The sequence below is a fragment of the Eurosta solidaginis genome, chromosome 1 (genome assembly GCF_040869045.1).
Source record: "Eurosta solidaginis isolate ZX-2024a chromosome 1, ASM4086904v1, whole genome shotgun sequence".
Taxonomy (NCBI): Eukaryota; Metazoa; Arthropoda; class Insecta; order Diptera; family Tephritidae; genus Eurosta; species Eurosta solidaginis.
In genome coordinates, this window is record NC_090319.1 from 60589578 (window position 1) to 60604622 (window position 15045).

At 37.6% G+C, this 15045-nt stretch overlaps 2 protein-coding genes across 7 annotated transcripts in view; one reads left to right on the top strand and one right to left on the bottom strand.

The window, feature by feature from the left end:
* The window catches only part of gfzf (GST-containing FLYWCH zinc-finger protein), a 39394-nt gene extending 28363 nt beyond the window's left edge, over positions 1 to 11031 (top strand). Inside the window, exons 1-3 of one of the 2 annotated variants that reach the window (XM_067792192.1) lie at positions 8916 to 9046; positions 10109 to 10250; positions 10324 to 11031. In XM_067792192.1, coding sequence (XP_067648293.1) covers positions 10110 to 10250; positions 10324 to 10896 — 714 coding nt within the window. In that variant the 5' untranslated portion in view covers positions 8916 to 9046; position 10109 and the 3' untranslated portion in view covers positions 10897 to 11031. Of the gene's footprint in view, positions 1 to 8915; positions 9047 to 10108; positions 10251 to 10323 lie in introns of those variants that run through there. The other variant, XM_067792183.1, reaches the window with a different exon arrangement.
* LOC137254497 (GPN-loop GTPase 3) overlaps positions 1 to 15045 on the bottom strand; it is a 75395-nt gene that overhangs the window by 34095 nt on the left and 26255 nt on the right. Inside the window, exon 3 of one of the 5 annotated variants that reach the window (XM_067792220.1) lies at positions 6977 to 7172. The exons of the other annotated variants lie outside the window; for them this stretch is intronic. Within the exon in view, the coding sequence (XP_067648321.1) occupies positions 7106 to 7172 (67 nt within the window). The 3' untranslated portion in view covers positions 6977 to 7105. Of the gene's footprint in view, positions 1 to 6976; positions 7173 to 15045 lie in introns of those variants that run through there. 5 annotated transcript variants of the gene reach the window in all.

Genomic DNA, 15045 nt, shown 5'->3' on the forward strand with positions numbered 1-15045 from the left:
GGGATTCGATCACGCTCTCATACGATAGTTCAAGTGTTGCAAACACATTCAGCCACGTCATGCCTTAGTTGTTGTAAACTCATCCCAATTGTTTTCCTTGCATATTTTATTTCTTTGCACAGTAATACTTTTTATGTAATCACGCGTCAAAGTTATGCTTTTTGTTGTTGGCGGTTTTAAAGAAAATGGTATTTGGTTTGTTCTATTTATAGAAATACAGGGCGATCCCCGTTTTTATACTCAGTTGAGCAGAGCTCACAGAGTATATTAAGTTTGATTGGATACCGGTTGGTTGTACATATATAAAGGAATCGAGATAGATATAGACTTCCATATATCAAAATAATCAGGATCGAAAAAAAATTTGATTGAGCCATGTCCGTCCGCCCGTTAACACGATAACTTGAGTAAATTTTGAGGTATCTTGATGAAATTTGGTATGTAGGTTCCTGAGCACTCATCTCAGATCGCTATTTAAAATGAACGATATCGGACTATAACCACGCCCACTTTTTCGATATCGAAAATTTCGAAAAACCGAAAAAGTGCGATAATTCATTACCAAATACAGATAAAGCGACGAAACTTGGTAAATGAGTTGAATTTATGACGCAGAATAGAAAATTAGTAAAATTTTGGACAATGGGCGTGGCCCCGCCCACTTTTAAAAGAAGGTAATTTAAAATTTTGCAAGCTGTAATTTGTCAGTCGTTGAAGATATCATGATGAAATTTGGCAGGGACGTTACTCCTATTACTATATCTACGCCTAATAAAAATTAGCAAAATCGGAGAAGGACCACGCCCACTTTTAAAAAATTTTTTTTTTTGAAGTAAAATTTTAACAAAAAATTTAATATATTTACAGTATATAAGTAAATTATGTCAACATTCAACTCCAGTAATGATATGGTGCAACAAAATACAAAAATAAAAGAAAATTTCAAAATGGGCGTAGCTCCGCCCTTTTTCATTTAATTATTACATATATAAATAAATTAGCGGTATCCAACAGATGATGTTCTGGGTCACCCTGGTCCACATTTTGGTCGATATCTGGAAAACGCCTTCACATATACAACTACCACCACTCCCTTTTAAAACTCTCATTAATACCTTTAATTTGATACCCATATCGTACAAACACATTCTAGAGTCACCCCTGGTTCACCTTTATGGCGATATCTCGAAACGGCGAACACCTATAGAACGAAGGCCCACTCCCTTTTAAAAATACCCATTAACACCTTTCATTTGATACCCATATCGTACAAACAAAGTCTAGAGTCACCCCTGGTCCACCTTTATTGCGATACCTCGAAAAGGCGTCCACCTATAGAACTAAGGCCCCCTCCCTTTTAAAATACTCATTAACACCTTTCGTTTGATACCCATATTGCACAAACGAATTCTAGAGTCACCCCTGGTCCACCTTTATGGCGGTATCTTGACACGGCGTCCACCTATAGAACTAAGGATTACTCCCTTTTAAAATACTCATTAACACCTTTCTTTTGATACCCATATTGTACAAACAAATTCTAGGGTCACCCCTGCTCCACCTTTATGGCGATATCTCGAAACGGCGTCCACCTATCGAACTAAGGATTACTCCCTTTTAAAATACTCATTAACACCTTTCTTTTGATACCCATATTGTACAAACAAATTCTAGGGTCACCCCTGGTCCACCTTTATGGCGATATCTCGAAAAGGCGACCACCTATACAACAACCACCACTCCCTTTTAAAACCCTCATTAATACCTTTAATTTGATACCAATATCGTACAAACTCATTCTAGAGTCACCCCTGGTCCACCTTTATGGCGATATTTCGAAACGGCGTCCACCTATAGAACTAAGGCCCACTCCCTTTTAAAATACTCATTAACACCATTCGTTTGATGCCCATATTGTACAGACAAATTCTAGGGTCACCCCTGGTCCACCTTTGTGGCGATATCTCGAAACGGCGTCCACCTATGGAACTAAGGATTAATCCCTTTTAAAATACTCATTAACACCTTTCTTTTGATACCCATATTGTACAAACAAATTCTAGGGTCACCCCTGGTCCACCTTTATGCCGATATCTCGAAACGGCGTCCACCTATGGAACTAGTGTTGATTAAAATAAAGTTTTCGCGCCCCTATCTAATAAATTATCATCGCCACACCTGCCTTTCCAATCAGTCTTCGCTATCGTCGAACTTGCAATTGTTCTCTAACTCCATGAACACTCATTTTAACATATCTTAATCGCTTTTGTTGTTGTCATAACTTGTATTCAAATTATTTCTTCGCTTTGAGCTCATAACTATTGCCCTTCCACCTTCATCGCTTTCGTCGCTGCAGCATACCTATTTTGAACCGTGTCTTAGTTTTTAAGTTCAATCGAATTGTAACTTTACTCGAATGAAGTACACTTTAATAAACAAGTAAAGGTAAATTGTCTCGCGTTTAATTTTTTAAATAAGAAAGAGAAACTTGTAGAAAAGACTCTACAAGTCACCATAAAGAGTTCTGACTCCCCTACCATAACTGTACGGGTCACTTTATTTTTGCAACGTCAATATTTATATTTTGCTTTTTTGAAACTGTAACGCGATGGTTCCCATAAGCTTCAAAGCGGGATATTTTTGGGATTTAATTTGAGCAACACTAAAACAAATTAAACCAAGCTCATTTTGCAAAAAGTTGCAAACTTTAAAATAGTTGAAAAAAATCATTACAAAAATCAGTCAAAGTTTTATTTAATATTTTTTTAAAGGCACAGAATAAGTACTATACGAATCATCCAAACCTTACTGGTCTAAGTATTTATTGAAAAAAAAGCCAATTATCGACACCCTGTATCATCGCAGTCCGTTCATATTTCGGTCACGAGTTTTCCATATGTGATGTATCCTACAATAGCCATGTTTTTTTTACTCTTGCATACGTTTACGGTTGCGCGTAAAAAACGCTTATCCTCGCTTAGATAATGCTTAAGAGACCCATCTAGCGGTAGTGGTTAAATAACTAGCTACAGCACAGTGTACCGAAAAGGGGATACACAAACATTTGTTGTATGTCTGCGTATAACCTATAGCTGAATCAGTTCTGATGAATTGTGAACACGCACCATTTTAAGAGGTGATACATAGAATTAGTGTAGAGTTGAAACATAGACACATATTTCAGTTACATCTGAGTATAATGCGTATAGAAATTTAGAACTACTAATTTTATGCGCAGCAATTTCAGAGGTGTGTTTAAAGTTTGATGAGTTTAATTTTCTCTGGTGCATGCGCATCTTATTTTGGTAGTTTAATTCTAATTTTCAGAACAGTTCTACAAGGTGTTATTGCTTAGTTTATAAATTATGAAATTATCATGACTAGGGCTCAATAGACTGTGACCTTTATTTAGATCTATCGTGCTTGACCTGGCAGCCTATTACTGTATGTGGATGTTTTTGATGTATTTAACTACCTTCAGGCTTTTTAACGACGAGGGTTAAGAGTCAGGCAACCTAGATGGGAAAGCCTCTATCTTGCCAGAGCGAGAATGTGAAACGGCGTTTCATCTTAATATAGCTCACAAAAGTGACAGATTTGTGGATCAGATAGATAGCGAAGGTTTGTAGGTCCTCTCTGCTTAGATTATTGAATTTGGTTGATTCTCTCGTTGCTGGGGGTATAAACAATTTGGCCTGCCTTTGCACTGGGCATTCAATCTATTGTCGTCTGAATCGCCGCCGATTTGCGACGTTTTTCGCACGCTGCCGCCGAATGTAAAAAATATCGGCGGTTGAGTACCGTGAGTCAAGCATTTGTTTGATCTGAGTTCTCAGTATATTTGTCTCTCTTCTGTTTTGTCTTAAAAGTTCGTGTTTGATGCATGTAATTATGTTTGTTTTATTTACTATACGGCCTCAAGCTCATCAAACCAATATACATTTTAAAACTTTTATCCACGGTCCTTGTAAAGTTTAAATTATGTAGATGCGCCAAGGACTATACGATTTTCACCCATTTACGCAATGATATCCACTTAGACTGCGTACTGCGACTGGCGGGTGGAGCCGTGTGTAGAAGTCCACGAAAGTGGGGAAAGCTTCTGACCGCCATTCAGCTGGGAATGGTCAAAGCGATTCTTTTGCATGCGGTTCAAGCAGCTCACTACTGCCGGTCGATTGCGGCCAAGTATCCTCTGGGTAGCCGCTAAACACCCGTTTAGTGGTGAGCTAATGTGAGAAGGCGACAACCTGGCTAGGCCACTCTGACATAATCGGTTTAAGGGCTAGCAGGGGAGATATCATCGGCAGTGTCTGTACACCTCGAGGTGCGGCTGCAAGCGGGCGTCTATTTTGGAGTAAGCGGCTCGCTATATAAACGTGCAAGTAATCACCCCCGCTGAGCGGGTTGTGCGCTGGGCTTGGGATCCGCCACGTAAAACCATACCCCAATGAAATATAAAAACAAGCCTCGGATAAATACACTCTCTATTGATGACGATCATGGCCCTGCTGTCATCGAGCAAAGAGTCAGCGCATACGCGCCGTGGCAACCACGCTACTGTTGGCAGCCATAATTTCGAAATAGTAAAAGACTTCGTTTATTTGGGAACCAGCATCAACACTAGCAACAACATCAGCACTGAAATCCAGCGAAGAATCAATCTTGCCAATAAATGCTACTTTGGACTAGGTAGGCAATTGAAAAGTTAAGTCCTCTCGGCGAACGAAAATCATACTCTACAAGTCACTTATCTTACCCGTCCTGCTATATGGGGCAGAAGCATGGACCATGACAACAGCAGTTGAAGCGGCTTTGGGAGTGTTCGAGAGAAAAGTTCTTCGAAAGATTATGGACCTCTATGCGTTGGCGATGGCGAGTACCGAAAAAGATTTAATGATGAGCTGTACGAGCTATACGCAGACATCAACATAGTCCAGCGAATTAAAACGCAGCGGCTGCGCAGGCTAGGCCATGTTATGCGAATGAAAGATGATGCTCCGGCCAAGACGGTTTAGACGGTTAAGCGCCAATTAAGTAAGTAAGTAACGTTTCAAGGTGTTTTTTTGGTGTAGCTCGGAAGAACATCCATCAGAAAGTCTTCGGAGCTACATCTAGAGCTTCTAGGAAAGTGACGTCGACGAAGGCATTAGTTCGAAGACGCAGTCCTATAGCTGCTGTGCTGGCATATGGTGTAGGGCCAGGATGCGTGGTAGCGACTGGTGGTCGGGATTGCTACTGTGCACACGTCAGGAATTGTAGCTCCTAGAAACACAATAAGCCAGCATTGACGCTAATCGTTAAAACTGTGCCACGAGAGTCATGACTATTAATAGATAATTGATAGCAACCGTAAGTCGCCTTTGTGCGTGACCAGCATGGACCCATAAATGATTTAAAGAAATCGTGCCGACGACGGGTATTAGAGTTAGCTCAGAACATCTCCTTCGGTGAAACTACGCTACAAAAGTGTGACCATTTTAAGTATTTCTCCCTCTCTCCGCAAGGAGCTACTCCCGAAATTTTCTGAACGATCCGCGAGATTTTGAGGCAAAAACCGCGGATCTTTCCGAAATGGCCGAAACGTCGCTTTCCTTAAATGCATATAAACAAAACCTATCCAAATATTATTTTTTTTAATTTTCGCTTTACAAGCCTCCCATACACTCATCCGCAAGTTAATGATATTGTCCCAGATCGTCAAACATACCATTGACGTCAGCAGTATGTTTCCATATTCATTAGTTGTGGAAAATGTGATACTCTGAAGTCCAGCCATTCAATTCAGAGGTTTACGCCGATCACTTTGTCGGCACGCCGACCACGCCGCCGCCGCCGATTAACTGACCGGCGTAAACCTCTAGTCTGAACTGCTGTGTCTCCCTGCACCGTGCTGGCTAGGTAGTTTGCCTGTTCATTCCCTTCATGCCCCTAATGCCCGTGAACCCATCATAACAAAACCTTGTTTTTGGCTCCCAGATTATTACTTCAATGCATTCATCCACTAGCTTAAAAGTAACTGTGTAAAACATTGGTATCGATTTCTTGAAGTTCGTGAGTCAGGGTCAGTACTTTAAAATTCCGTGAGATTCTGAGCGTAGTTGTAATACGGGATTTCATATGCCAATACACTTTAGGTACATTAGGCAGTTTGCTTAACTTTGCTATTGCTGTTCTTTGCGTGGTCTTCAGCCACCAAACTAAGGAAGCATAGGTGACTACTGGCTTCACAACACAGTATTCAGAGTCCACACCTACAAAGGGCTTAAGAAGCCATCCCCGCAAGCATTATGAGGGAATACGGCACTTGAGCACCACAGCCGTATGAAGAAAAAAACACAAACAGGTCCTAAGTGATATACATAAAAAGGCGTCGGACATCTATGCCACGAATTGCCCGGCGAACCTAGTTCTTTGAGAAAAATACCCTGAACTCGCAGAAGAGGAACGCACTCTCCCTAGTCGGACGCGCGTCACTCTAGCTCAACTTTTATCTGGGTACTGTAACAGGTTAAACTCTTACCTATACAGAATCAACCCCAACATGCATAATGTATATCCTGCTTGAAATGTTAACTAACGTCTCTAACAACCTGCCCACTCTGGTACACCCCTGTTGAAACTGCTAGATTTCTTGGACTCCAGTTAGAGGGTATTGATGACAATTTTTTTAGATGGGGCGAAGCACTGCTACAACAATAACATTAGAAGGCAGACGAGCAGCTACGCAGTAACCCGAATAACCAAAGGGTCACAAATATAAATAAATAAAAAGTGCGATAAGCTCGGAAGAGATTTTAGGCCGAGCTTTCCTTCCAATTTGCGTCGTGCTCCTCTTTATTTTAAGTACCTGGGCGACCGAGCTTTGCTCGGCAGCGTTTCGTTGTGCTGGCAACGTTTCTTGAGTATCTACATGCGCCGAATTATTAATTTCAAACATTTTTTTAGTTATGCACTATGAAAGTCTCTCAATTTTATTACATTCCAAAATTTTGTAAATTTCACGAGTTTAATTAAATGTCAACTTCCTTCTCTAAGCGCCATCTGTTGGTAAGTAGTTAAATGGTTAGATGTCGTTTTCAAATTGAACATATGCCTCTAGTGTTCAACGGTAGCAAATTACCATGGTGAGATATCTTTTTGCTATTGTGAGAAATCTTTCAAATAGTAATCTGTGAGAAATTTCAATTATTCATTTCATATTTGCCAAAAATATGCATTTAAATATATTTTGCTAGAATTCGCCACCGTGCCTTGATATTGCATTTCGATTTTATTAGCGTGTGTGAAATTAAGAAAATTAAGTCGAATCATGAGTAAGATTTTTTTACGAAGATTTTTAACTTTAATGTTCTCCTTTAAAGCATTAATAGAATATGAGTAAGTAGAGTACTATTTCGTCTAACTACTGCAACCCTAAATGGCAATCCTACTCAAAAATGTCCCTATTGTAATGCGGAGTGAAATACCTTTCGTTTGATATCCATATCGGCATATCTCATGCAATTTTTTTATTTCTAATAGTTGGCAACCCTAAAGGGCAACTCTACTCAAAAATGTCCCTATTGTAATGCGGAGTGAAATACCTTTCGTTTGATACACATATCGGCATATCTCATGCAATTTTTTTTATTTTTGAATAGGTGGCAAGCCCAAATGGCAACCCTACTCAAAAATTTCCCTATTGCAATGCGGAGTGAAATACCTTTCGTTTGATACCCATATCGGCATATCATGCAATTTTTTTAAATTTCGAATAGGTGGCAACCCTAAGGGCAACCCTACTCAAAAGTGTCCCTATTGTAATGCGGAGTGAAATACCTTTCGTTTGATACCCATATCGGCATATCTCATGCAATTTTTTTAAATTTTGAATAGGTGGCAACCCTACTCATAAATGTCCCTATTGCAATGCGGAGTGAAATACCTTTCGTTTGATACACATATCGGCATATCTCATGCAATTTTTTTTTATTTCGAATAGGTGGCAAGCCTAAATGGCAACCCTAACCAAAAATGCCCCTATTGTAATGCGGAGTGAAATACCTTTCGTTTGATACCCATATCGGCATATCTCATGCAATTTTTTTTTATTTCGAATAGGTGGCAACCTTGTGAAACATTCTGAGTGGGGCAGAAAGTCTTAGAAGGTGATATATTATCTCTGTGCCAAATTTTATTTAAATCGGTTGAGCCGTTCCCGAGATCGTTCGGCTATACAAATATATAAGAATTGCTCGTTTAAAGTTATAAGATAAACTTTTGTTTGCTTGTTGGTAACACCAACGGTACTGCAGCAGTGACTGAAGTTCCGAACAAAGTCCTCATTTTCATTTCCAAATTCAATCCGTTTTCGTAATATCGTTGTTGTACATATCAGAAAATTTCAAAAGTTATGGGGAAATCCGCCAAACTTTGGTTTTTTTGGAGAAAAAAAATTTTTTTTGAAACATGGTATCACGCAAATATCTTTTTGTTAGGAACATTGGGGGTAAATTGGAGCTATGGTGCATCGCCGTTACTCGTCTTACATAATGCCTCAAAAAGATATGGTCAAAAGATCGAGCAACATATATATAAATTGAGGTCGCAATGTTAAATATACATTTATTTCAACACTTCTGTACTTCTGTTATATCGAATAATGTCCTTGTACTTTTTTCTGGCCTTAAGTTTTTTGCCCGTGTGTAAAACCCGAGTATCCAAAAAAATAAAAGTTTTTGGGATTTGCCCATATACATTTTGTCTTACAGCTGTATGTGGTAAAACGTGAGGCATGCATGTATTTTCCTCGTATCCAATACCCAATCGAAGCTATTCAGGTTTAGTTTGCAAAAATAAAAATAACAACAATTTGAAAGCTCTCCAAAGCTTTGGAGTGTTTAAAAATTTAGAATTAGACAAATGACTAGACAGAAACTTTGGCATTACAAATAGTTGCATAGCTAACATTTTTTGTTAGTTGATTATCATCAACATTGCTGGAAACAAGTTTTAGGTTTTCATTGCTCGAATTTTACTTTTAAATTGATTCGGTGGGTGAAAGGTATGTAAAATAAAATTTGACTTTCTGTAAAAAAGATATTTGTTGCTTTATTGAAATGGCTAGCAGTGTTAAATTTAACATAATTAAACGACTTTAAAAAAGTAATTATATTTCATTTTCATGTCTCTAGTATTAACATTAGGGTGCATCGCTTTCCATCCAAAAAAAAAAAAAACATCAACGGTTTTTCGTGTAAATACATTTTTTTTAATTAGCGAGAAATGCTCAAATTGCTTTATACAATTGTTCTTATACCTTTCTTGAAAATGAAATGGTATATTAACTTTGTCGCAAAACTCAAAATTGTAAGTCCATGAAGGAAAATAGATAGACCCCCCAATTAGTATACCGAAATGATCAGGGGGAAGAGCTGAGTTGATTTAGCCATGTCCGTTTGTCTGTTTGTATGAAAGCTAGTCCCTAAATTTTTGAGATATCTTGATAAAATTTGGTGATCGTGTATATTAAGGTGTCCGATTAGACATTTTTCGGAACCGGACGTATCGAACCACTATAGCATATATCCCCTATACAACCGATTTTTCAGAAAAAAAGGATGTTTGTCATATATTCCTCAATTTATCAGATTGAAGCTTCAAACTTCACCATATGCTTTCGGATATTGCACATATTGTTGTTGGGAAAAAATTTATGAGATCGGTCGTATATATAGCATATACATATCCCCCACAACCGATTGTTCAGATAAGAAGCTTTTCGTAATTACTGGCCCATTTTAACAGCTAGAGGCTTCAAATTTCACCGATTGCTTACGTATATAGCATATATTGTTGTCTGAAAAAATCATAGAGATCGGTGGTATATATCATATATATTATTTCTAATTGCTGTTTTTATGTACAGGTCCCTTTTTCGCTCTTATTTGGAATCCAAATCTATAAATAAAGTTTTGGTTGTAAAGATGGGGATTCGTGCTATTAGCGAGCTTTTGGCATTATTAGTCGTAGTGCTTTTGTTTAGCTATATTTTATCAAAATAAACGATAATCAGCCTCCTTAATTATTATTTGCATGAACATTTTTTGTTATTTCCTTTTTTTAGTATGACAATGAAACTGTATGCTGTATCTGATGGACCACCATCATTAGCCGTGCGCATGGTCTTTCAAACTCTGAACATACCATACGAATTGATCGATGTTGACTTTATTGCCGGTGAACATATGACCGCGGAGTATGCCAAGGTAATGCATATATTTGTTTATGTGACTTTATTGTACACCCAACATCATTTATCTTTCTCGCTTTGCATTTAAGATGAATCCACAAAAAGAGATACCAGTTTTAGATGATGCTGGATTTTATTTGTCCGAGAGCATCGCAATAATGCAATACCTTTGCGATAAATATGCACCAAATAATCCACTATATCCAAGAGATCCAGCCAAACGTGCTATTGTTAATCATCGACTCTGCTTTAATATGGCTTTCTATTATTCAGCGATTTCAGCACATTGCATGGCACCAATATTTTTTGATTATCAACGTACTGATATGAGTTTGAAAAAAGTTAATAATGCATTGAACGTTTTGGAAACGTATTTGCGTGAAGGTGGTACCAAATATGCTGCAACCGATAATGTAACTATTGCTGATTTTGCTTTGATTACGGCTACGATATGCTTAGAAGCAATCAATTTTGATTTATCTACATATCCGTTGGTTATAAAATGGTATGAACGATTTAAACAGGAAAATCCAGATTCGTGGATAATCGCAAATGCTGGTATGCAAGAAATTGCTCAATTTGAAAAGAATCCACCCGATCTTTCGCATATGAACCATCCATTCCATCCAACACGCAAAGCGAAAGTTTCGACGGGAGTTTAGAAGTTTTTCGAGTTTCACAAGAGGACATTTCTTGTACGGTTGTTAAGGGCAAACTAACTATAATGAGCCAGAGGGTTTACTAATAAATTCTCATTAATAAAAGGAAAGGATATTAAATATTAATAAGCATATAAATATGTATGTTTGTATTCACACAAAAATCACAGATTAGTAAGTTTTTTGTTTGTTTGAATTAGAATATACATTAAATGTGAGCTGCACAGTGTTCCAACACGCGCGGTTTCCTTAACCAGCAACAATTGAACTTTTTTTGCTTGAAACCAGGGACGGTAAATAAGAATTACATCGGTGCACAAAAAAAGTAGTTTTTACATTTGACCAGACGCATATAGCTTCATGTGACTGGCTGCATCCGTATCTGTGAACCGTTTAGCTCGAAAACTACTAAAATTTTATTTGAATTGCGGAGTTGCTAGCAAAAAGGGGATCTTCTTTGAAAATAACGTTTTTGAGATTGTCGTGTTTTAAACATTTGCGGTGATATAGCATTTTTGTTGTTGCAGTATTTGAAACAATTCCTTAATATATAGCATATTTCATACATAATCTTTCCAATGTATATGTTGATAAAATCCAATTTTCAAAATTTTCGCCAAAAATGGCAAACTAAATTGGGAATAGATATTAACTTTTTGCATATAACATTAGACTGGGTCGATTTATTAACCGATATCGCGCCATCGATTTTTCGATAGGATTTGGACTCAGGAAAAAAAAGTTCAACTACGCATACGCAAAAAAAAAAAAATTTGGAGCCTGCGAAATTTCATTTTGTTTTTACTTTTTTTCGACTTTGATTTTTAAGGTTTTTTTCATGACCTACTAAAAAAAATTTCCTTTGATTGTAAAATTTTCATGTATACCCTCCCTGTCCGACTAAAAAATGTCCGCTAAAAACGTTGTCGATAACAGTTTTTTGAAAAAAAAAAAATATTTATATATTTATGTTTATATATGTATATATATATATATTTTTTTTTAAAAACTGTTATCGACAACGTTTTTAGCGGACATTTTTGGGTCGGAAAAAAAGTCAAAAAAATTAAATTTCGCATGCTCGAAACGTATTTTTTTAGTTATGCGTAGTGGAATTTTTTTCCTGAGCCCAAATCCTATCGAAAAATCGATGGCGCGATACCGGTTAACTTTCGTCCATACAAATCGACCCACCCTAATATAACATAGTAGCAACAGTGGTATGTTAATGAAATGTTTGTATGTTCCACTTCTCATATTAACCAGGGTTCACTCTAGAATATGTTTGTACGATATGGGTATCAAATTAAAGGTATTAATGAGGGTTTAAAAAGGGAGTGGGCCTTAGTTCTATGGGTGGACGCCTTTCCGAGATATCGCCATAAAGGTGGAACAGGGGTGACTCTAGAATTTGTTTGTACGATATGGGTATCAAATGAAAGGTGTTAATGGGTATTTTAAAAGGGAGGGCCTTAGTTCTATAGTTGGACGCCTTTTCGAGATATCGTTATAAGGGTAGACCAGGGTTGACTCTAGAATGCGTCTGTACAATATGGGTATTAAAAGAAAGGGGATAATGAGTATTTTAAAATGGAGTGGGCCTTAGTTCTATAGGAGTGGTGGTAGTTGTACATGTGAAGGCGTTTTCGAGATATCGACCAAAATGTGGACCAGGGTGACCCAGAACATCATCTGTCGGGTACCACTAATTTATTTATATATGTAATACCACGAACAGTATTCCTGCCAAGATTCCAAGGGCTTTTGATTTCGCCCTGCAGAACTTTTTCATTTTATTCTACTTAATATGGGAGGTGTCACACCCATTTTACAAAGTTTTTTCTAAAGTTATATTTTGCGTCAATAAACCAATCGAATTACAATGTTTCATCCCTTTTTTCATATTTGGTATAGAATTATGGCATTTTTTTCATTTTTCGTAATTTTCGATATCGAAAAAGTGGGCGTGGTCATTTTGGGATTTCGGCCATTTTTTTTGCCAAGATAAAGTGAGTCCAGATGAGTACGTGAACTAAGTTTAGTAAAGATATATCGATTTTTGCTCAAGTTATCGTGTTAAGGGCCGAGCGGAAGGACAGACGGTCGACTGTGTATAAGAACTGGGCGTGGCTTCAACCGATTTGCCAAGGATTGGTTAATTTTTGTTCGACTTATGGCATTAAACGTATTCTAGACAAATTAAATGAAAAAGGGCCACGCTCATTTTGAAATTTTTTTTATTTTTGTATTTTGCTGCACCATATTATTACTGCAGTTGAATGTTGACATAATTTACTTATATACTGTAAAGATAATCAATTTTTTGTTAAAATTTGACTTCTAAAAATTTTTTTTAAAAAGTGGGCGTGTTCTTTTTCCGATTTTGCTAATTTTTATTTAGCACATACATAGTAATAGTAGTACGTTCCCTCCAAATTTCATCATGTTATCTTCAACGACTGCCAAATAACGGCTTGCAAAACTTTCAAATTACCTTTTTGCAAAAGTGGGCGGTGCCACGCCCATTGTCCAAAACTTTACTAAGGCCAACCCACCTACCAAGATTCATCGATTTATCCGTCTTTGGTAATGAATTATCGCACTTTTTGGATTTTTCGAAATTTTCGATATCGAAAAGGTGGGCGCATAGTCCGTTCATTTTAAATAGCGATCTGAGATGTGTGCCCAGGAACCTACATACCAAATTTCATCAAGATACCTCAACATTTACTCAAGTTATCGTGTTTGATATATAGAAGTCTATATCTATCTCGATTAGTTTATGCCGTTACGGATTGCCGTTATGCGAACAAAGGTAATATACTCTGTGAGCTCTGCTCAGCTGAGTATAAAAATGGCAAATATAAAATTTCAGCGAAATCGGGAGAAGTTAACATTCGCTTATATGAAGAAGCACACGATTATGAACAGCTGTTTCTCACAAAAAAAACAGCTGTTAACAGCTGTTTCTCACAATTTCTTTTTTGAGTCATAAGCCACCTTTTCATAGACCGGGTCACATATATTAATAATATTTGGTGTGGGTATAAAACTATAGCTTTCTATTTTTGATCCTTGAACCCTTTTTGCACGCAACTCCTCCATTGGCAAAAACCGATATTTTTGTAATTTGAATTCTTAACTATTTCCCAATTTACTGGAAACTTTGAGGGGGACCATGTAAACCATCGTTCAAATATATGGTTGGCTCATCTCTACAGCAACAACATACCTTTGTTCAGATTGTCAAAATCTGCGTGTTGGTGTTGGGCGAATGGAATGGAGAGAAAACATAAAGGTTTGCAATTCTTATGTGTTGTGGAAAAATAATGCGATAAATTAGATGCATTCACTAAAAAAATAACTTAAAGTGATGTGAAACTATTTGTTTTTTATAAAAAAATTGACCACCAAGCCAGAAAATAATGGTCAATGTGTTGGTTAAATTTTGCGTTTTCCCCTCGCCTTTTGACAATTCCTATACCAGTGGCGGCCACCGTGGTGTGATGGTAACATGCTCCGCCTACCACACCGTATGCCCTGGGTTCGCACCCCGGGCAAATCAACATCAAAATTTTAGAAATAAGGTTTTTCAAATAGAAGAAAATTGTTCTAAGCGGGGTCGCCCCTCGGCAGTGTTTGGCAAGCGCTCCGGGTGTATTTCTGCCATGAAAAGCTCTCAGTGAAAACTCATCTGCCTTGCAGATGCCGTTCGGAGTCGGTATAAAACATGTAGGTCCCGTCCGGCCAATTTGTAGGGAAAATCAAGAGGAGCACGATGCAAATTGGAAGAGAAGCCCGGCCTTAGATCTCTTCGGAGGTTATCGCGCCTTACATTTATTTTATTTTATACCAGTGAAATGAAAAAATAGAATCAGCTGATGAGATAAGCCAAGCATATAATTGAGCCGTGGGTCTAAACCATGGTAGAATCACCAGGTGAAGTAAATAAAAAAAGACAGAAGATGTACGCTAACTGAAACGGTAGTGATTTTACCCGCTTTGAAAAAATAGGAGTAGAAAAATAAATACCTGCACCTTGCTACGAAAGCCATTACAGAAACTGTTTTTTTCAGCATACAAGTGTCACCTCACGCCAATGCAGAAGGGATACACAGGACCAGTGCGAAATTGCATTGTTTTTGGCATCGA